The sequence below is a fragment of the Leptodactylus fuscus genome, chromosome 1 (assembly GCF_031893055.1).
Source record: "Leptodactylus fuscus isolate aLepFus1 chromosome 1, aLepFus1.hap2, whole genome shotgun sequence".
Lineage (NCBI taxonomy): Eukaryota > Metazoa > Chordata > Amphibia > Anura > Leptodactylidae > Leptodactylus > Leptodactylus fuscus.
Genome location: NC_134265.1, coordinates 283,052,717 through 283,076,960, shown reverse-complemented (window position 1 = coordinate 283,076,960; position 24,244 = coordinate 283,052,717). Strand labels below are relative to the sequence as shown.

Genomic DNA, 24,244 nt, shown 5'->3' with positions numbered 1-24,244 from the left:
GTTGTGCCAGTTTTGCAGGCTCTTGAATGCAGGTATGTTTTAATTTAGCTTTTTTTTTTGTGGAACATTGAGATGGGTGATGGTACCATTTGGCTGAATGCAGGTTTTATTGAAGAAAAATATATCTTTAGAATGTTTTAAATATCTTAAAGGAAATGCATCTGCACCCAAGAAAAACTTAACTATATTAGAAAAACACTTAACATTTTACTGACATTTTATTGCAAAAAGGATAAGGATAAGGGTCTGAAACTCCATACATTTGTCTAATATGATGTGCAGGTAAATACAAAAAAAACTTTGAGCTATGTTAGCCAGAAAAATAAAAAGCAACTGAAGCTGAGGTGTACTACTTTGGCTTCATTGAAAAACTGCCGGGCGTACAAGAGCAAGGTAAGAATAAATATTCTTTATTTTTACTGCAGGCGCGAATTGTGCTAAAAGAAGCCTATTTGGAACACTAAACCCTTCGTCCATTAGGACTTGTGGTTGGTTTAGGGTCCCAAACCAAGGGAAAGTCTTTTATTTACTCCCTATATTCAATAAGCTAAGAAGATCCTTTAATAGTCCCACCATGGGGAAATTCAGTGTGTTACAGCAGCATGGATAATACAGTAATATATTACAAGAAAGTACACATACAAGCTCATAGCAGAGAGAAAAGATACTAGGAGTCATAGCAAATAAGAAGAGAGACTCACTTGCACACTCATATCACCTGCAGATTTCTCTACTTTCTTACCATAGAAACAGTAAATACTCTTATTGTTGCCCTGATTTCATTCTCATCTTGAATCTCACTACTTGTCAGTCCTTCCTTCTCGTCAACCTATACTCAGCGCATCAGCTAGCCTCCTCATTGTTTCCTGTGCTACCCAAGTTCTTTGGATTGTGCAAGCCCAGGTTTTACCGTAAGCATGGTCTAAAGACACATCATTTTAGAGAAACTGATCTCTTTCTAATCTACTCCCTATTCCTCAAAACCCTTGATCCCTTTATCCAACAGTATCCTCTACACACCATGAGCTCAAATGCACATGTTATTTGTTCATGGGTGCTGGTACCGGTGACTAACTCATACAGCTTTATGTGCTACCTTGTTTTAGAAATCAATACTGGACAAGGTTCCTCCTAGACTATACACTCTTCCAAGCAAGGTCCTCCCAGCTTTAGTTTGAGTTGTTTAGTTTATTGCTATGTAATGTCTGGGGTTTTTTTCTGTACATTATCTATCAATTGTAAAATCTAATTTACAAGACAATTTGTATGCTGGACATGAAAAAAAACAAATGAAAAGGTCCATCTACAATGTAGGCCATGGTGCAGAGGCGCTTCATATCTTCCTTTTTACCTTAAAATGCTTTAAATTGGAGTTAATCACTCTCATTATTCTAATGACCTAGATGATTTCTTTTATGGTGTCCTGCCCTTTGATGCTGTTGCTTTTGAAAGTCACAGAGAAATACTTGAGCCTCATTAGTAATGTCTACCACTTGTGTATGTGGCCAAGGCCTTGGCAAAACAATCTAGATCAGGAGGAGGAGGTTGCAGCACAATATGCTGCCCCAGACCCCTGGTAGAAAACCTCTGAGCTCCAAATTCCTTTCTCCCGGGGATTTAATTTGCAGGAAAAGAAGATCAAAAGTGAGCCTTTGTGCTGTTCTTGTAGTTTTCTGCTGCCTCCTTCCTTTTTTTTTAAATATAATAATAAAGAAAAAAAAATCTGAAAATGGACAATGTCACTTTTATAGCAGTAAATACATTTAATAGGAAGAACTCAGTGTTCATATCCTATTAATATTATAAATGTGAAAGTTTGTGAGTTTGTGGGTTTGTGTGTTTGGATGTTTGCATGTTCGGATGTTTGTTCCTCAATCACGGAAAAACCACTCCACCGATTTGGCTGAAATTTTCCACAAACATAGTTAATACACCCGATTAAACAATAGGCTACTTTTCGTCACAATAGCGCACATACGTTTGTGCCAGGACCCCCACAAAACCCAAACTCACACCACCATCTCTGCAATCTCACACACTTTGGACCATAGCAAGCCACAAAATTCATATTGCCCTCTGCAGCCTAGCCCCTAACCCCACACAATCACATATACATATACTTTACCACTTTGCCCCTCACCTTAACGATACTCCAGGAGGCTCTCTTTAACGCTCCGAAGCAGCCATGTTTGCCGACCCCCACCGCTCTGACAATCCGCGACACCGCCCACCCACGTCAATACCCCTAGGCGGTCTAATGAATGCAAAAAAAAAGTTTAAAAAAAAGTAAAAAAATATATAAAAAAAAAAAAAGATTAAAAATTCAAATCACCCCCCTTTCCCTAGAACACATATAAAAGTAGTTAACAACTGTGAAACACATACATGTTAGGTATCCCTGTGTCCGAAATCGCCCGCTTTACAAAGCTATACAAATATTTTTCCTGTTCGGTAAACGCCGTAACAGGAAAAATGGTCAAAAGTGCCAAACCGCCATTTTTTTCACTGTTTTAATTCTGATAAAAATTTGAATAAAAAGTGATCAAAGCAATAACATTTCCCGAAAATGGTAGAACTTCAAAGTACACCCGGTCCCGCAAAAAAAGACGCCCTATACATCCCCGTACACGCACGTATAAAAAAATTACGCCTGTCGGAATATGGCGACTTTTCAAAAAATAATTTTTTAACACCGTTTTGGATTTTTTTTAACGGGTCAAAATATTAATAAAACCATATAAATTTGGTATCCCCGGAATCGTAACGAAACACAGAATACAGGGGACATGTCATTTTGGTTGCACAGTGAACGCCGTAAAACCAAAGCCCATAAGAAAGTCGCAAAAATGCATTTTTTCTTCAAATCCACCCCATTTTGCATTTTTCCCTGCTTCCCAGTACATTATATAGAATAATTAATGGTGGCATCATGAAGAAAAATTTGTCCCAGGAAAAATTAAGACCTCATATGACTCTGGGAGCGGAGAAATAAAAAAGTTATGGGGTTTAGAAGGAGGGGAGTCAAAAACAAAAATCAAAAAATGCCATCGGCGGGAAAGGGTTAACTTCAAATACTTCTGTCCCAAAGACACTATGTAAAGTTTCTCACAACACCGTATAGCAGCTGAAATACAAAATAACTTCAACACAAAAGTCTCACGTATTCTCTGAATTACAGCAAAAACAAGATACAAACTTACATTACATATCCCATACCTTATACACACTACGAAAACCTTACCCGCGCCTGTATATACCCACTTCTACAATCACCACAGACGAAGTTGCGGGCACCAGCTAGTGTATATATATATATATATATATATATATATATATATACACATATATATAATTTATTTAACAGATTGAAGTCCTGCAAACCTGCCAATGTCTAATAGATTGCCCCCATAAAGTACATAATTATAGTTATCGGGGAACAGAAGGACCAGGCATATTGGTTTTCATCTTTATGAAATATTTGCCAGCATCTTATTCCAACTTATTGAAATAAACTTGAACTTTCAGCTGGGTATGTGCTATGGTGGGAGGGATTGCTACAGGTTTATATATTCGATCCAATACACCGCTAGAAAGATAACAGCGTTCCGGTACCGTAGCTCTTCACTGTCAGAAGGCCATTTGTGACAGTCAGTCAGTCTATTGCGCTGTACTGTCAGATTGGGTATTGCTTACCGCCCAACCATGACGCTGAGTGGTGAGGACCCCCCCCCCCAATACTCTTCTATGGGGGGGCGTTCCTCACCCCTCTCGCAATACAGCGCAATAGACGTTACAGTGAGGAAGGTGACTGTGAGAAACACCCTTCTGTGAAGAGCTATGATAAAGGCACCGATAGCCCTTCACCTGGGGCACAGAAGGGAAAGCCGATAGTGCGCTGAATTCAAAGCACTGTCGGCTTTCTAGCAGTGTATTACACCGAATGTGCCCTGAGGGCGTGAAAGGTCCTCTTTAAGGTGCTAATTTAGAATTGATCACCAGTGTATTTTGACTGCAATTTAAATTTCTGATTATAGGATATGTTTCTTTGCATTTCCTATGTTTACATGGATATTCATCCACACTCCAAAAACATACTGATCAATTGTCTGGTTTCCTGTGACATGGATCCCAGTAGAGACTGTGTGTATTGAAATAATATGCCATAATGTTGGACCCTCAGCAATCTTACCACTTATCCCCAGAGGATAAGTGTCTGTAATTGTGAAATTAGATTGTTACTGTTTAGATCTGTTAAGATTCAGACTCTGTACCTCTCAGATTATATAGGTTCCATGTGAGTTACAGAACACAGTGACTCAATGTTGCCTTTCAGCATTGGAGTTCTAGGTTCAAGTCTGACCAAGAACAACATCTGCATGGAGCGAGCTTGTTCTCCCAGTGTTTGTGTGGGTTTCCTTCGCGGACTCTGATTTTCTCCCAGATTCCAAAGCTACGACGATTGGGAATGTAAATTGTGAGCCCTGCATGGGACAATGACTAACAATGTCTGCAAAGCGTGCAATACAAGCAAGCATAACAAATAAATAGAAAATGTATGTAAATTGATGTTAATCTCTCAAATTTTCAGTGCAAATTAAACGAAAGGGTGAACCCACCTTTATTATGAGCATTTTATGTTAGGGTGGAATTTCTTTCTACGCAGATGTTATGTGCAGTATTGATACTTGAACTCTGTTTAAAAAGAACCAAAAAATCTTACATGTGAGTAATTGTAGCTGTACGTCCCACCTAAACCTAGTTCTTTACATTTCAGGGTAAAATATTAAAATGATTTCTGTAGCCTAATGGTAGGGTCATGTTGATGTACACAGGACATTCCTGACTTCTAGCGATACTTCTGATTGGAAGCTTTTCAGAGTCCACTTGATGTTATCAGTATCTCTTCATGGTCACTGGTAATGCTGGTCAAGATCTTCCATGTGTGTGGTATCAAGAGCCTGCAGGCCAAGTTTAGTCTGTTGAGTTTGGATTAGTTTATGTCGCCAGCTTTAGTGAAATCCTATTTTCTACTCATCTAAGCTATTTGCAGGTTAGATTGCTTCGATAAGTGTGTGGATATATATTAGGGCATTTCAGGAATTTTTCTCTTTTCTGTAGTAGACTCATTCTCACCAGTACTGTGCAAGTTGTATTCTATTACTCCACTAATCCCTTGCATTGCTGCAGGGCCTCTACTGCAGAGTAGTTAGGTCTTATATGAATATACAGATTTGTTTTCTAAACCGGAAAACAACAGTAAAACGTATGTTTAATGTGCACTATAAAATATCACCGATATCCAGCTGTAATAGATGTAAAGTTCTAAAGTTTGGGCAGCTTACTGTATGAATGAGAATAGCAGCTCAGTAGGAATCTGCCCAGTAGGGCATATGGTCAGTCCAGATTTGTATCATTGGTATTGGCAGAAAGTATGAAAATATTTAAAGCAAATCTGTCAGTTTGACATGCTGCCGTATGTAAAGGCAGAATAGTACGGCTACAGGTGCATACTACTGGTTGCCAAAATGCGTTTTTTGAGCCAAAGTCAGGAGTGGTTTGAAAAGGAATGAAAAATATAAACCCACCCTTTACTTTCGCTAAAAAAAAAAAAAAAAAAAAAAGCACATCAAAATCTGCAACAGAAAACGCTCTCAGCAACATGGGGCCTTAGGTCTTCTTGGATGTTTTTTTTCCCTTTTAGTTTTTGTCATTTAGGATGTATTTACAAGGAGGAATTTGCTGCGGATTTTGCCCCAGACTCCATAGCAGATTCCTCCGGTTTTAATTAATACATAATAAAGGACCATCTGCTGGAAACAAACCTTGTCTTACCGGTGGTCAGCACCAGGAAGGACGTTTTTCTTCATCCCTTACATCAGTAACTTTGCCTATCCCTTCTGTGAGTACTCCTGAAAGTTTTTATCTCCCACCTAAACTTTTAAAGATGTTACATGCAGTACACAATAAGTAATGTAATTCTGTAGAAATATGGAAGGTAATCCTAGGGCTTCATGTTTTATGGATTTAAAGTGAGTCTGAATCTCATCGAATGAGAGTTCCTCAGTATGGAAGTAGTCTACCTTTTAAAGCCATTGGGTCATCAATGGCATTTTTGGCTGTTTTCACTTCAAAGGAACTAAAGACTTGGTTGTGGAGGCAAAAAATATGAAAGTCTTTAAATTGCAAAGAGTATAGTGGGGAGGAGGGGCGAACACATTCTCTGAATAAGAGTTGTGATTGGAGGTGGCTGTAGACTCCAGATATAGTATTTTAGGTGGAGGAGCTCTACCTGCCCAGGTTTCCAATACAGCTAGATCTTGTAGAGAGAGCTTTCAGAGGCAGCCCGTATACAAATGGTGAAGGTTTTCCAGCACAATGAAGGTGTATTACTAGCACTGAGAAGTAATGGCAAATTCTCAATGACCTTGGCCATAGAAACGCCCATTAGTGTGTGTTCTTTTAGGATGTGAATGTTGATATTTTGGGACCATTTTGTACTTATAATTGTAAACTAGTTGTTAATAAATTATATAAACTCCTCTCTGAACTTGCCCATACACAGTAGAGGGTTCGGCTGGCTGATGATCTGGTGTGATGGAGATGTCTTGCCTTTCCCCTAACAAATAATATCTGGAGAGAGGATCAAACTTGTTGACATATACATACATGCCTGATTCTTTTGTTGTCTTGGGTTATAAACCCATACATATCCAGCAGTAATTCACTCCAATTTTCCCAGTCAGCTTAGGGGGCGTTCACACTACCGTCGGTGTCCGACATGTAGTGTCCGCTCCTAGTGTCCGCTCAAAATCTGTCACGGACACTAGGAGCGGACACTAGCTGTGTCCGTGACACCTGTCATTCATCTCAATGGGCATCGGGTACGTTCTTTTGACAGATTTTGAGCGGACACTAGGAGCGGACACTACATGTCTGACACCGACGGTAGTGTGAACGCTCCCTAAGACGGGTGGGGACAACTGGAATAGCAACCCTGTAGGACTGTAACATTTATTCTTTTGTTATTTTCTGATGATTCCTCCGTTTGTTTTTTGGGTTGTTTTTTTTCAAATGTCAGAATACCCATTTTTTAAAACCTTTTTTTTCCTTAAAGTTTTTAAAACTGTTGTCATAAGCGGTACAGTAAGGACACGACTAGTGTACATTATGGCATATATAAGTGTATCTGTCCCTACGCTTAGTAGATCTCATTAAAGAAACAGATATCAGCGTGAGACAGTTTGTCAAAGCTGCTATGAGCCTCAAGGGATGGTAATGACAATCTGTGTGCTGCTTCACACAACAACCTATTCATAGTCCGATTTGATTCTTAACAATTGGACTTCAACCTCTGATTTATTTTCCCATAAATCTGCTGCATTGCATAATATTGTATTTCTGGTCGACATTTTAGTGGATTTTGTTTTTTACAAATTTTCCTCAGAGCTCACATTGGGTATAATTGATGTTCAGCGCCAGCGTTGGGAGCAGTAACAATTGATTGGTTTTGTTAGGTTTCCGACTTGTTAAGGAAGGGGGGGTGTTAGTGCCCCTATGTCGTACACATATTTAATGAGCCTTAATGAGGCAATTCCTTTGTGAAGGCAAAGGGTAAAATTAAAGAAGGTGTTCATTTTCACATCCCCGGAGGACATCTGAAGGTCATCATCTTACACTTGGTGGTTCCTCTCCACCCGTAATATATACCACCTTCTATACGTTTTGTATTTTTCCCCCATTATCACTCTATATATAAACTCTGTATTCAGAAAGGGCTAGCCTATTGTTTCTGGTCTGTGTGTAATGGTTAAGCGCGGCTGATAAAGGCAATGAATGCTTGAATGCTAACAGCTTGCTTGGAGCAAGATGATACTCATTAGTTCTGTGGTGTGCATCATAGGATATAGGCTACGACTACTTGCCTGCAAACTTTAACTGCTGCTTGTCATTGCAAGCTCTTAAATAAACATTTTGAAGGGAAGGCATCAGCTTCATAGCGACTTATTCATTGTGATGTGTTTCTCTTTTTGTAAGCGCTTTTCTAATCAGACCTTCTGTCAGAGTGCGGGCATTGCTCTTGGGTGTAATTTACTGTTACATCCCATTTCACATTAAAAATGTAGCTTATTAGCTTAACAGAGCGGGGATAACAGAAGATTGCATCCCTTCTGTGCACTCTCTCTTATGATTAATCTGCGGACCTATCTACTAGGGTGTGTGCTGGATTCAGGCATTGTGTGTGTGTCACAAATATGACACTCTGCTGTTTCTTTAAGTCTACCTATGGTTTGCTGCTGAAGAACGTTGCCTACCGTATCATTCTTGCCATTTGTTTTTAACTAAAGAAGAGCTGCAATAATAACCAAAAGGGAATTTCAATAATAAAAATATGAACAACAACTTGTATTGCGTAGGGCAGAGCCTGCCCATCATTAGTTGCAATAAAAGTGTTGTTTGGCTACTGGCAGCACTGGAAGAATCCACTGGATACTTATGTAGTGGCCAAATCCAATTTTTCTGGGATTGTCTCAATTCAAAGTAACCATCATGGAAAATTCTGCTTCCCCTGGCCTGAAAGGTTTTACGTGCTCCATTTTGTTTTTTTTTTTTGTTTTGTTTTTTTTTTAAACTGTAACTTTTGAATTTAAAATACGAAATAGAAAAACAGGACAGAGATATCAGTTAGGATTGGACTAACCGCCGCGTCCCCAAACCAGGTATAGTAGAACTAGTGCCCCATTCCGGCGCCGCAGCTATCCCACACCGCCTACACAATTTGCGGATGGCTAAAGAGGAGGCTGATGCACCCGTCACATCCCCTTAACAGGTCAGTGCAGTGGGTTGGGGGAGGGGGGGGTGTCCTGGGGGAGGTGGCGTCCCCAACCCCCTGAACAGATGTCAGCCGTTGGTGCAGCCATGTCCCCTCTCCACGCCGGCACCCGGACGGGTCTCCGGGGCCGGCGTCAGGTTGATATGACAGCCGTAAGCCTTGCGCTGGCTACTCAGCTTGTCAGTCTTTCGCTTCTATTGCAGCCTTGGCTGCTTAGCCTGCAATAGAGGCGCCGGTATTATGCAGTGCATTGCATAAAACCGGCGCTTCCATTGCAGTCTACCTGCCATAGTCTGCAATCGAAGCGAAAGACTGACAGGCCGGAGAGCCAGCGCAAGGCTTCTTACTGTCATAGCAACCTGAAGCTGGCCCCGGATGTGAGAGGGGGATCATGGGAGTTGTAGGCTAGGGAAACACGAAAACAAATGCAGAAGCCAGGAGCTCCCAGAGAGAGCCAGAAATTGCTCAAAAACTGTTATAGGTATTTGGGGGGAAGTATTAACTTATTAATAGCACTAAAATACCTTTAAAAAAAAAGGGGGGTTGCCTGAAGACCCCCTTTAAGCCAACGTAAGTGTTTTACCCAGTACATTGCTTTATTGATCTTGGTTAATTTGGAGATCCAGCAGGGAGTCTCATTTTAGGACCCCGATCCCCCTGATTTTTGGCTTGCACAGCCACCCGTCAGCCAACCAGGGAGGCATTCTTTAATGGAGCACCCACATTCTGATTGGCTGGCGTATTTGTGTTCAGCAAAACGTAAACAAATACACGGGATTCAAATAGAGTCCAACTAAATGCTCAGGTGAGCATATATTGTTTTTATTTTCATCCTCCCTAGGGGTTATAAAAAGAAGTGCAACACACCTTTAATTTTGTGAGCAACAAAATCAGTTTGCAGCTTTAATTCCTTACAATACCATATCCTATAACTTACTGCCAGACAACTGAACAGCATAAAGAACAATTTTCTAAATTATATCAAGAAAAAAATAACACGTTCCTAGCAGTGAGAATTTGCATTGCTTATGTTTCTGCCGTGTGCGAGATTTTATAGCCTACAGAACACTTATGAGATCTCTAGCGGCCATCTCTTATTAAGCAATTACACATATATTAATTTTTAATAGGATTAAGTACAGAATTTTAATGTGGACAGCAATCACAGGTAGACTTTGTAGCGGGTTATAACTGGTTGTAAATTACATAATGTTCTAATGAAATACGCCAGTGTATACCCTGTGTATTCACACACTACGATTGGTAGGGATCTTAAGGCGAATCATTTATCACTAGCTCGCAATATATGGTTAGTGGTAAGCAGTACCTGAAGCTAATGTGATTTCTATAGCGCTCGGGCTGGCTGAATTTGTATTTGCCAACACAACAGTTTTTGTTGCGTTTTAGATATGGAGATATATTGCGGATTTAACATTTTCCTTTTATTTTTCACAACAAGCATCAGTAATGTGAAAGTGTTTGATTGAAAGTTCTAATTACGTGGATCTTAGAAAATTAGCCGAAATTAGCTGTCAGAAAGTCACATTTAAGTGAGTAATGAGCGGCTTGGCAGTAAACATTTAAATGATATAAATTGCCATTTAAGTGTATGGTTTAATGTTTGTCATACATTAATGTGACATCTGACTGCAGTGACAATCACGCAGGCTGCTGTAATTTGAACATATTTAGGGCTTTTGTGTTGAGTGCCACCCACAAATTAAGACAATTGCTGTTTTTATGTGGCAGCTCTAGGACTGTGTTTTGAAGTCATTGTTAATGAAAGAAGTCCATCATTTTTGTTGAGGAGGTGTATTGATTGTTCAGTACTGGTACGCCTGTTATCTGCAGGGTTGTCAAGCAGATAAAATAAGATAAAATCTACTTTTCTTTCTATTGATAATCTATAAAATTTGTATTGAATGTGATAGACATGTCTTATTTTATTTGCTGGGTATACACAGAGAAATAATAATAATGACTATATTTAAAACCATATAGAGTAAAGGTATTTTACAGTTTTTCTGACACATGCTCTGATTTAGTAATTTATCTGTTGATATATCTCTATCTAGGACAATTTTCTAAGGTCTTATATGCATACTGAGGAATATGGGCCACAAAATCAGATCTAAATTCAGTAATGAGATTGGGGCTCCATGCATTATAGTGATATTGAGTGTTTCTAGTTCCTGCCTCCTCTCAGTTATGCTTTCCTTATGAGATACAAGTCTCCTGATTGGGTTGAGGCTGAAAAATTCTGCAAATGTGCAGACCAAACTTTATGGCCCAGATGCCCTGTCCAGAGCCTACATATGGACAGGTGCAAAAGACGGAGAAAGCTTGACCTGTTTAATGAATATCTTATTTCTAATTCCACATGAAGGGTATTCATCATTTTACAAACACATTTTCGTAATTATTCGAATTAAGTGTGTCTGTAGGTCTATGTGTGTCCAAGGTTCCAAAGAAATTCTTTGTACTCTAATCCTACCGTTATTTTCCCTTCTTGCTCAGACCTGGTTCACATCCATGTTTCCAAGCAGACTCCCCGAACGGAATACCGAATTAAAAAGCGGTTAGCTAAGAAACGACATGGACCCCATAGACGATAATGGGGTCCCCGTGTGGTTTCCGCTCAGTTTCCACATGCGGAGAGAAAAGTGCTGTTTGCACTTATAGTCTAAGTCTGTGTGGTTTCTTAGCTAACCCCTTTTTAATGCATATATGTTTCCGTTCGGGGGGGGGGGGGGGTCCAAGCAGACTCCCCGAACTGAATTCCAAATGTGAACCAAGCCTTACATACATTTGGTTGGGAGGTGGGCTGAGGTGAGGGGGACTACAGGATCAGACTATATAGGGTTTGTTTAATAGCATGTAACTTTAGAGACATAGAGGTTGTATACACAAAACTGTAAGATTTTTTTTATATACAATAACTGTTGGAAAATTTGTATAATTTTTCATTTAAATGCATTAAAAATATTGCTGTAACCATCTACATAGATTTTCAGGCAAGGGAATGTTCTGTATCCAGCTATTTGCAATCCGACATCAGCTTGTATTATACAGTACGCTTTCAGTCTGGAAAATCCAATAAATATGGAGTGCATGGAAAGAAAGATGTATATTTGAGAGTCAGACCATTTTAGACAAAGTTTATGTACTTTCTGTTGCTTTAACTATTGCATGCAAATGGTTTCATCACCTTGTTACGTATTTCTGTACATTGTTCTCAGTCTGTTTATTTTTGTTGCAGGCCTTAGAAAGTGAATTTGTTTCTTGCCAACTTCACCAGTGGATTGACCTTATTTTTGGCTACAAGCAGCAGGGTCCTGAAGCTGTCCGAGCTCTAAATGTCTTCTACTATCTGACCTATGAAGGAGCTGTCAACTTGAGCTCTATATCTGATCCTGTGTTGAGAGAGGTAAGTTTTATGTCTGCGTTTAGGTGAATGTAACTTTTTTGTGAAGTAGTTTTTTGGCTGTGCTGTGTTTTCATACTATGTATCAGCCTTCCATCCATTAACAGGCACCTTTGACCATAACTGCACTAATACCAGAAGATGATGGAATAGGATAACCTCTATTCTCAGCTGCTCCACTATCCTCTGGTATTAGTGTAGCCATGGTTAGAACTTGACAGGATTCCAAAGGCAGATACACAGTCCGAACAGGAATTAATGGGGTTTCCTGGGCAAATTATTTTTTTTTAAAGGGTCTGTTAGTGCTATTAATGGGTTAAAAGTACATCCATATACTTTTAGAAGTGTTTTGAGTGATTTTTAGGTATCTGTGGGAGCTCCTGGTATCTTCTGAATTTGTTTACTTGGTGTTAGCTTCCTACTACTTCCTCCTCTTCTCACTCAGTTACACCCCTTCCCTGTCACCCTAAGTAAGCTATCCTGTCCACTGCTAGCTCTTCTCAAGTAACCAACTAAGCCCCCGTCCCGATTGCATCACACTTGCCTAGCTTCCCATCAGAAGGTGTCCCTGGGGGTAATTGCACTTTTTTTTTTTCCTATAGAAGTAAATTAGAAGTTAGGAGAGAGGAGAGGGTTTAGTTTTGTGGTTAAGTCATAGTTTATCCTCGGCAACCGTTTTAAGTTCACCCAACTCTGTGCCCAACTCTCCAGCAGCACAGTGCAGCTATTTTTTTTTCACACTACTACCTCTAGAGGCAAAACTAGCACCTGCATCTTACTTAAGGGTATTTTCACACAGAGAAAAAGGTCGCAGAAACATTTTCCGCCGTGTGAACATTCCATCGGGGCTCACCTATGGGCTATCATAGTCATCATTGGTAGTCATGTTAGTTGGCTCTGTGTAGCTAAACTAGTCTCACCACTGTGGGCAGGCATGGTAGTACTTGGACACTTCTAAGCACTGTTAAGGTCCCCTGACAAGGGTATTTTCATTAGACCAGGGCTGTACAGGGGCAGATGTGGACATCCCTTGTCAGGGCAGGAGTCTTTGGGGTCTTGAGGGTATATTGTAGACCTTAATGTAGGGAGAACATTCCCGCTGTACCCTTGATCCTGTTATTTCTCCTGCCTGCTATACTGACCTGGTAAGACCGTTTCATTTTATATCTTTGATTGACGGTTGTAATACTGCAACATGGGTGAGAATTGAATTCACTCCCTTGTGAGTGTTATTTTCTTGATTACTTTATTTTTCTTAAACAGGAACTTATATACTGTGGTAAGGGATCATTTTTAAAGTTATACAAATAAATGTTATGTTTTAAGTATGGGCATCAGTGCTAGCATATAAGTGATAGTTTATCCTGGGCAACCGTTTTAAGTTCACCCAACTCTGTGCCCAACTCTCCAGCAGCACAGTGCAACTATTTTTTTTTTTCACACTACTACCTTTAGAGGCAAAACTAGCACCTGCATCTTACTTAAGGGTATTTTCACACAGAGAAAAAGGTCGCAGAAACATTTTCCGCCATGTGAACATTCCATCGGGGCTCACCGCAACGGAATGCCGATGCGGCGTTTACGAGCGCTCCCATTGAAGTGAATGGGAAGTGTTCGGCAGCCCTGCTGTAACGCCGGCGTGTACGGCTCTCATACACGCCCGGCGTTACGTAGTGTGCATGCACCCTAAGACTGCATCAGTGCTGCTCATCATCTTCAGAAACAATAGGACTGGACAGACAGAACAGTAACGTGTCCAGTCCTTTTTTCCTTGACAACACTGTATATCTGTGGCATCTCCAGTATTCTGTTTGTTGGTGAAATACCCTAAACCTAAACTGCTCTCCAGACTTAGACATTGAGATGTAACATGGGGAGTTGGGATAGTGTTAGCTGCAGTCACTGAAATTTTCTTGCTTTTAGTGACATTAGACATTTCCACAGTATCCAAGTCCATTTATGTGTTTCTTTCTATTAATAGCTGTTTATTTTCGGATGAGTTTATGGTCAGGAATCGCCGTTCTAAAGGGTCCATCTTTGTAGAAATCATGCTTAACCTCATGTAATGTATACAGTTTTCTTTCTTTTCCTTCTTGAAATAGTTTCACATAAGAATGTGAGGGTTATTTCAGTCCCAACATGACTCCAGAACACTGCTTTGCCGTTAATCTTTCTTTCACGTATAAACAACATCAGTCTTTATAGCATTGTTAACATTTGTTAAATGCTTAAGGAAATGTGTTACACAACTTCTCTTCTGTAGGTGTATAAATGGTCAAGCACATTGTAGAAGCCATAGAGTGGGATTAAAAATTGGAAATCTTAGATGATTGATATAAAGTATAAATGAATGGCACATAAAGAAGAAAAATTCTTGCTGTTAAATCTGGCCATAAACAGTGAGATATATAACCAATGAGTTAGCTCACGTTTGCAGAATGCTATGCAGTTTTGTAGTACCACAAGTCTGTGAGAGAAAGGAATTATCCAGTACTTATAAGAGCCTAAAACCTATACGAAGTGCACAGTATTTATATTTATGTATTTATATATATTGTACTATCTTGAATGAACAATCATTTGGCCATCTTGTATGGCTATGTTATGGTTTATGTAGTGTCCCTACAGCAGTCAAAGTCAACATTCTTTCCTATTGTCTCTATATGTAGATGTTGTCGATTTCTATGTGTGGATGGTATCACACTACTCTTACTAATGTCCATTGTAAAGACAATGTACAGACAATAACAACATTTATTTTCTGAAATACCTTTAAGAGGACCTTTCATCAGATTGGGCACAGGCAGTTCCATATGCTGCTGGAAAGCCAACAGTGCGCTGAATTCAGCGCACTGTCGGCTTTCCCGATCTGTGCCCTGGGTAAAGAGCTATCGGTCCCGGTACGTAGCTCTTTACAGTCTGTCAGTTACGTCCTTCTCCACAGCAGTGTCTATTGAGCTGTACTGTGTGAGCGGGGAGGAACGCCCCCTCCCCTCCTGATAATACTCGTCTATGGACGAGCTGTGTGAGCAGAGGGAGGGGACGTTCCACCCCGCTCACACTGTACAGTGCTATAGGCTCTGCTGTGGAGAAGGACATAACTGACAGACTGTCAGGAATGCCCTTCTGACTGTGAAGAGCTATGGTACCGGAACCGATAGCTCTTTACCCGGGGCACAGAAAGCCAACAGTGTGCTGAATTCAGCGCACTGTCAGCTTTCCAGCAGTATATGGAACTGCCTGTGCCCAATCTGATGAAAGGTCCTCTTTAAGGTAGTGTTTACCTGGCCTAAGTGATATTCAGAAGCTTAACCATAGAACAGTGGAAGCTGTCAGACAAACGTTGGGCTACTTAATCCTTTGACACTCTGACCCTAACTCCTTCATATATTGCTCATGTATAGTAATTAGTAATGTATAATAAAAACAACATCAATATGTAAGGTAATATATTTAATATTTTTTACTTAGAAGCTAGAGCTGGAGTGAGTCCATGATTTTGATTCCACAGCCCTGGTTAACCACTAGGGAGCTTGAGCACTTCTTTCTAATTTTGTGTATCACCAGAAGCATGCACATTGATATTTGTTAATATTAGCAGATTGTTTAATGAAAAGCTTTCCTTCATTTACTGTTAGCTTGGATATCTATCATAGCCATCCGGTTATTTTATACTTAGATATAACATTTTTCTGCCCTTTTGTGTATCTGCTTGCCATACATACAGCACAGGTCAGGGGCATGCAATGTAATGTGCAGAAAGCAATAGGAATAGTTCTAGTTATGTTAATAAGAATATTTGGCACATAGTATAACTATTGGCCAGCTCACCAGAGACTTGCTCCATCTCATGTTGTTTCTCCGCTTCTATTATCATTGTGCACCCAGTAGCCAAAGCAGTAGGTGTTTTGTACAAGCACATCAAACTTAAAGACGTAGATACTGTTTGAAATTCTCCATGAACTCTCTGCCTCTGAAGGCTATTGAGTGACATTTGTTTCTGTTGCTTGTGTCTGCTTTGACTAGCTGGTTTGTCTCAGATTGGCAGTCAGGATTATATTTCAGTCGGCCTACAGATGTAAGAGTCAAGAGTAAGGCAGGTCTTTAACAATATTATATCTAGACATTGGAATGTCTCATTGTTGTATATCCTTAACATATACTCTTCTTTAGCTGCTATCATTTTTAGAAGGTTAACATACATGGCATGTATAAGCTATTAGAAAAGACTAATGGAAAAAGCGGTCGCTTTCTTTTCCAAACAGTAACATATTCCCTTATTAACTCAAGTGTAATAAAATATTTAGCATTAATCTAAAATACAATCTATTAGAAGGAGTTGGTCTACAAGAAAATCTGTATCAGACTAATGACAGTACCTTGGAGGATAACTTCTACACTTTCCAAATATGTATTTCTAATTCTGCATTGCAGCTCCATTTTCATGAAAATCAGTGTTTTATTCTTATGCAATTCTAGATAATTAGAGATATCTGGAGTGGAGAGTGTAGTCCTGGCAGGAGAAGAAACGCCTCTAAAGACCTTTTTAGCAAATTTGCAGAAATATAAAACGCAGATTTTTAGGAAAACGGAGCTTCAATGAAAAATAAGAAAGGCATCTTTGGAAAGTATACAAGCTTATCCTACAAGATACTGTCATTAGGCTGATACTGATTTTCCTGCTGACAGACTCCTTTTAACATCATAATACACATCTATTCTGATCTACAAACTATGTTGGTCTTAGTAATCATCAGACCTCTTCATATGCTGTGTTATGGAGAAAATGTAGAACCCGAGTTAATGGGAATCTTCCACAAGTTATATGCTGCCCTATGTGAGTGCATCGTAAAGCAGTGACAGAGATCCTGATACCATTGTTGTTTGTTGTAGGCCTAAGTCCTAATGTATGTGAGCAAGAGATTCTGCTCAGTACTCAGGACTCCTCTGAACGTGCACAGCATTGCAATGACGGGCATCTGTTATACTGTCCATTATTACTGTCCCTTTTTTTTTTGCACATACACAAAAAAATGGACAGTATAAAAATGGACACTAACTGATACTGATGTGTCCGTTTTTTTTTCTTCTGTTACATCAGTTAGCGTCCATTAATGTCTTGTTATGATAGGGGTCCTTTTTTTTTTTTTTTTTTTTATGGATACTATCAGAATGGACACCCAGCAACATCCACATTGGAGGCTCCATTGCAATTTCCATCAGCAAACACACAGACATCTAGAAATAATGCATTAACTATTGATATCATATCTTTCTTTGAATAATACAGTATGTGCAGTGTCCATGTACAATATAAGAAAAATACTACTGTACAGTGTCCATATACACAATAGAAGTACTACTGTGTGTGCAGTGTCTATAAAGAAGTGCTACTGTGTCCGTATACAAGATAAGTCAAGGACTACTTTGCAGGGTCACTGTATAAAATAAAAGAAGTACTTCTTGCACGGGCTGTCAGGTGCCTTGATTTTCCTGTGGGTTAAGACCGTTCAGTCATGTATTGTGGCTTATGACATCTGTTAAGGTCCTTAACTCACAGAATGGTGAAAACGCCAGACAGGAGGTTCCTGCATACATTGGTGTCTGTTAAGATCATTGAATTCCTCAGAGACTGTTATATATATGCAGAATTGGGGGTTCACCTTCAGTACTGGACAGCATGCCCCTTGCTGCAATTGATCGGGAAGCAGGGTCACTCAGCTTTGGCTAGGCCCACTTTCATCCAGTGGAGGTACGTCACTGATCATTGTGGTCAGATGAGGCATTGTTGTATATCACATTGGGTTTGACAATGTCAGTTTTTAAAATAGTCCATCAGCAAGAGAATTGGTATCAAACTAATGACAGTACCCTGTAGGCTGCTTTTACACTTTCCAAATGCCCATCTTATTCTGCATTGCAGATCCATTTTCTTGAGAATCTGTGTTTTATACTTATGCAAATGAGCTGAAGAGGGCTTTAGGGACACTTCTACTGCCAGAGCTTCCCTCCTCAATCTAGGTATTCCCCATAACTATGGACAAAGTGTCACTAAATCAGAAGGGAGCAGAGCTGGGAGGAAGTTGGAGCAGAGAGTGAAGCCTGAGCAGGAGAAGAAACTCCCCTAAAATCCTTATTATCTAATTTGCATAAGAATAATATGCTGATTTTCATCAAAATGGAGCTTCAATGCTGAATAAGAAAGACATCTTTGCCTGATAGCCTCTTCACTTTCCAAGGAGCAGTCATTAGTTTGATACTGATTTCCCTGCTGACAGACTCCCTTTAATAACAGCTACTTTATATGAAATACTATGTGCGACATAATACATGGAAGTAGTGCTAGCAAGTTCACTTTGTGTGTCTGCCTGGCGGTTCAGAAGACAATGTCCCATTAAAGTTTTCTTTTCTGGCATTCGGAGTATTCCGAGTAATGCAAGTCTAGCTGAAAAGTTATGAGTTAGCAAGTTAATTATGCATTTTATTGTTGTACCTCGTATTAGAAATTTTACTATTTAATGGCTATTTTTAATATATGAGGAGTTCCAAAGCTTTTATGGATTAGATTGCCCATAAAACGTCTATGCACAGCATCTTGCCCTTTCCCATTATAGTTGGTCTGCTTTTATTTCTCTATTCACAACCTTAGTTCCATGAGACAGTCATGAAAAAAAGCAATTTTGAATTTGTGTCTGCAGAGGAAAAGTTACAAAACTATGTATTTACCCTAACTGCATCCATATGTGCCGTGTTCTTCACAAAGTCTGCAACCATTAGCATGGTATATTTCTAGCAGGGACAATCACCCACAACATGAACTATTCTCAGCCCACATTACAGAATGTTGTCAGGTTCTTCTTTTATCAGTGATAAGTAAAGACCAAACATAATATTAGGAAGGAAATATGGTTAAGATAAGTGTCCTGTCCCCCTCTGCAAATCCTTCATTCAAGAGCTGATGTAAGCGGGCAGATTTCTGTATTCTCTGCAGTAATATCCCTGTGTTATGACTGTTGAAGGGGGAGCTAACTTTGCTGGTTGGTGCCACTGTTATGCTGAAGTACCCATTGCCAAAAATGCCTAGTTTATATGCCACATTGTCACCTATGTAGAGATGAAAGCTGAAGGCATGTATTCATATGGACCTCCAAGACCTCCAGCTATTTAAGCTATGGATGCAAAGATGGCCACAGTCATGATAGTACAGGGGTAGGGAACCTTTGGCTCTCCAGCTGCTGTGAAACTACAACTCCCATCATGCTTCATTTACTTCCATGGGTGTTCCAAGCACAGCAGAGCAAGTATGCATGCTGGGAATTGTAGTTTTGCAACAGCTGGAGAGCCATACATTCCCGACCCCTGTGATATGAGGTAACATGCAGTAGAAGACGTGGCAAAATAGGGAGTGATTGGTGTTGCCCTTTAAGACCGGGGCCCCATGTGGCATACACAACATGATTTGGCTTCGTTGGAAATGTTGCGATTTCTAGCGACTTCCAACCACACATTGAGCAAAAATAGCAGACATGCGAGTTTCAAAACTTTTTGGAAATAGCAGCATATAAGTTATACCTACAGAAACGCTGGCAGTTTTCCTATAGGTATAAGAGAAGCAGAAAGTAGACTTTCTGTGAGAAGCAGTGATTCACTGCCGCTGTGATTTTTCCTGCATTGCTTTTTTGCACCCAAAATATAAAAAAAAATGTTAAATCTGAGATTGGCACACAAAAAAAAAAAGTTGGGTAAATCTACTTCTACATGCTCGTGTTCATTTGCGATAGCCATTGTAACATATGAAAGGTTTGGCAAAACTTGGCACCATTTTGGGAAGGCGCTTCACTTATTTCAGTATGACACTGCCCTCATTTGATGTCTATGATATGAGAGAGCTTCATAGGTCAATGCAAAACTGAACACCGATGGGATGAACTGTAATACCTAAACATTATCACAACCCAGACCTTCTTACAACATCAGAATAAACATATTACAGATGAATTTACTTTATTTTCTAAAGCACAGTAAAATGCCACATTAACCATTACTTCTCTAGACCCTTTAATGGTTTTTACGGCATGCCATTTCCTAAGCATATGTTCAGGCAATTTCTCAGCAACATGTTCTGCAGTGTGCAGGTGACTGCTGGGGAAACAGGACTGGCTTATTGATTCACCCCCAGCATGATGGACACTGGAGGAGGACGAACACTGGTCCCCATCCATTCAGCATGCATTTCTGTTTGATGATGATTATTATTTTTATGGATTTGAAATGAGGGAAGTCCAGTTTTTGTGGTTCTTTTCGCTCTTGTCTTTAAGATGTTATTGTAGCATTTTAGTTGAACATCTTCTATAAAAACATTTGTATTTTTCTTTTTCTTAAGAACAGGTTTATTGGCAGTAGATGGTGTTTGAAGAGCCTTGTGATAGAGCTTTATCGGTACTGTAAAAGTCGCTGTGCATACTTGGGCTAATAGTCAGCCGGCAGCTGAAGTGTGTGATTTCTGATTGTTATAGCATAGCATGTTTCTGTTTAATATCACATAGCAGGACAGAGAGGTTTTGCAGTGTTTCTCATGAAAATAACATCTATACTCCTAAAATGACTTCACCATGAATACCAGTGCCAAGTACAGGACTTGGCCCCCACTGAGATTATAGAGGTTCACATTTACATATGATTATGGCCAAGATTCTGAACATTTTATTTAGGTGTTGATGCATTTCTTTATTTCATATTTAGCATTTTATTTTTTTTTTTATTAATCTACCTTTTGCTATTTTAAGGGTGTGGAGGCTCAAATCCGTAGCTTTGGACAGACCCCATCCCAGCTGTTAATAGAGCCGCATCCTCCCAGGAGTTCAGCCATGCAAGTGGTAAGTATATTGTTGGAATATCCAAGTTATTTCTGCAGTATTGAATCTCACTAAAATATGTGCAACAATAGAGACAAATGCTAAAGTGTTCTGTGTAATTAAAACTACTAGGAATCATGTGACATTAAAGGCATATGGAGGTATAGTTAGGTAGCATGCATCTATGTGGCTAGACTATTATGACATGGATAAGGGAGAAATAGACAAAACATGTCTATATAGGTAATATACTTAGTCTGCAGAATGTCTGTCCTAGTATACAGTATGATGTTTTTTAGGTCATCCTTTTAGCATAATATGGTTTACATTAAAGGGAGTCTGTCACCAGAAAAAATTGCATTCAAGGCATACAAAGTACATAATGTTGCTTTCTTTCGCTTTTGGGTGTAGAGTGATATTATGAAGCATGCGCAGTAATGTGCCTGCCAGCGATGGAGGATGAGCGCCGGAAGGGTGGAAATGTCAATCATGCAATGGGGACAGAGCAGGGAATCTGATAAATGGGGTCTTGTAATGCAGAGAGTAACGCCTGGGCGGTGTGGGTAATGGACAGTAAAAAAAAAAGAAAAAAAAAGCACATTTGGGATGTATGTGAAGAGCACTATAGGGTTCTGGGTCTACTTTAAATATGTTTTTCCAATGTCAGGCTTCCTTTAAATGGCGATTGCCCTATAAAATAATTATATAGTAATGTAGACCGTATCCCAAGATTAGTTTACACAAAAGCTATGAGAAGCATGGACATTAAAATATTGTATAACTTTCTGGTTGATGTAAAGTTGGGGAAATTATTATTAAATAGGAAAAATTTAACAGGCAATTATGTCTTTTTTGGCTGGAAATGGCTGGGCTTAAATTCGTGGGTGGTGCGTAGAGGATTATGAGTAGATGACACATTTACACACATTGGCTGAATGCCATACTTGCTCACTTTTCTTTACTTCTTAACCTAAAGCTTTGAGTTTTGTTTCATTAAAGTAGTTTGTATTGATGTCCATTTCTGTTTAACCCTTTGCCAGAAATTTCTGGTCTTCTATTAGTTCACATTACTCTAGTGGCGTCTGTTACTACACCTAGCTGTATCAAATACTGTTCAAAGCGCTTCACTGGACGCAAATATTTATGCAAATGTACCTGCCGGCATATAAGAGTAAATACAGAAGACAATGGGACAAATCCCCCAAAAAATGGACAATCCGGATACTTGGGAATGATGGATTCCTGGGTCACTTATGACATATTAAAGCCTCTTTATTGATCAATTGATGCTTTCGATCTATCAATAAAGAGGCTTTAATACATCATAAGTGACCCAGGAATCCATCATTCCTAAGTGTGCATTTGTGAACGTCTTGGTCTTCATTGGCGTTGGACATCCTCGCTGCTACCCTCACAGTTTATTTAATGCTTCCAGTTGTTGTGATATATTCACAACTTGCCCAGGCGAGGGGCCGCTTTGGTCACTTCTTCTTGGATGTCTAATTGCCGTCTGGTTAAGACACCAATCTATTGGTATGTGACTACATGTTGCTGTGCAGTCCTACCTTAAATATGTAGAAATATCATCACATATCTATTCAATGTAAGAAACAGTATACATAAATAAGTTACTAGCTAGAGATGAGCGAACAGTATTCTATCGAACACATGTTCGATCGGATATCAGGGTGTTCGCCATGTTCGAATCGAATCGAACACCACGTGGTAAAGTGCGCCAAAATTCGATTCCCCTCCCACCTTCCCTGGCGCCTTTTTTGCACCAATAACAGCGCAGGGGAGGTGGGACAGGAACTACGACACTGGGGGCATTGAAAAAAATTGGAAAAAGTCATTGGCTGCCGAAATCAGGTGACCTCCATTTTAGACGAATAGTGGATTTCAAATCCGGGTCATATGAGAATGTGAACTTTGTGACTATGAGACAGGGATAGCTGTACAGGCAGGGATAGCTAGGGATAACCTTTATTTAGGGGGGAATGTTATTAAAAATAACTTTTTGGGGCTCTATCGGGTGTGTAATTGTGATTTTTGTGAGATAAACTTTTTCCCATAGGGATGCATTGGCCAGCGCTGATTGGCCGAATTCCGTACTCTGGCCAATCAGTGCTGGCCAATGCATTCTATTAGCTTGATGAAGCAGAGTGTGCACAAGGGTTCAAGCGCACCCTCGGCTCTGATGTAGCAGAGCCGAGGCTGCACAAGGGTTCAAGCGCACCCTCGGCTCTGATGTAGGAGAGCCGAGGGTGCACTTGAACCCTTGTGCACCCTCAGCTCTGCTACATCAGAGCCGAGGGTGCGCTTGAACCCTTGTGCACACTCTGCTTCATCAAGCTAATAGAATGCATTGGCCAGCGCTGATTGGCCAATGTATTCTATTAGCCTGATGAAGTAGAGCTGAATGTGTGTGCTAAGCACACACATTCAGCTCTACTTCATCGGGCTAATAGAATGCATTGGCCAGCGCTGATTGGCCAGAGTACGGAACTCGACCAATCAGCGCTGGCTCTGCTGGAGGAGGCGGAGTCTAAGATCGCTCCACACCAGTCTCCATTCAGGTCCGACCTTAGACTCCGCCTCCTCCGGCAGAGCCAGCGCTGATTGGCCGAAGGCTGGCCAATGCATTCCTATGCGAATGCAGAGACTTAGCAGTGCTGAGTCAGTTTTGCTCAACTACACATCTGATGCACACTCGGCACTGCTACATCAGATGTAGCAATCTGATGTAGCAGAGCCGAGGGTGCACTAGAACCCCTGTGCAAACTCAGTTCACGCTAATAGAATGCATTGGCCAGCGCTGATTGGCCAATGCATTCTATTAGCCCGATGAAGTAGAGCTGAATGTGTGTGCTAAGCACACACATTCAGCACTGCTTCATCACGCCAATACAATGCATTAGCCAGTGCTGATTGGCCAGAGTACGGAATTCGGCCAATCAGCGCTGGCTCTGCTGGAGGAGGCGGAGTCTAAGGTCGGACCTGAATGGAGACTGGTGTGGAGCGATCTTAGACTCCGCCTCCTCCAGCAGAGCCAGCGCTGATTGGTCGAGTTCCGTACTCTGGCCAATCAGCGCTGGCCAATGCATTCTATTAGCCCGATGAAGTAGAGCTGAATGT

General features: G+C 40.2%; 1 protein-coding gene across 2 annotated transcripts in view; it reads left to right on the top strand.

The window, feature by feature from the left end:
* Nucleotides 1–24,244, top strand: part of LRBA (LPS responsive beige-like anchor protein) — a 426,487-nt gene that overhangs the window by 340,987 nt on the left and 61,256 nt on the right. For both annotated transcript variants that reach the window (XM_075287867.1, XM_075287860.1), the window contains exons 47-48: nt 12,090–12,257; nt 21,041–21,130. In XM_075287867.1, the coding sequence (XP_075143968.1) occupies nt 12,090–12,257; nt 21,041–21,130 (258 nt within the window). The remainder of the gene's footprint in view (nt 1–12,089; nt 12,258–21,040; nt 21,131–24,244) is intronic.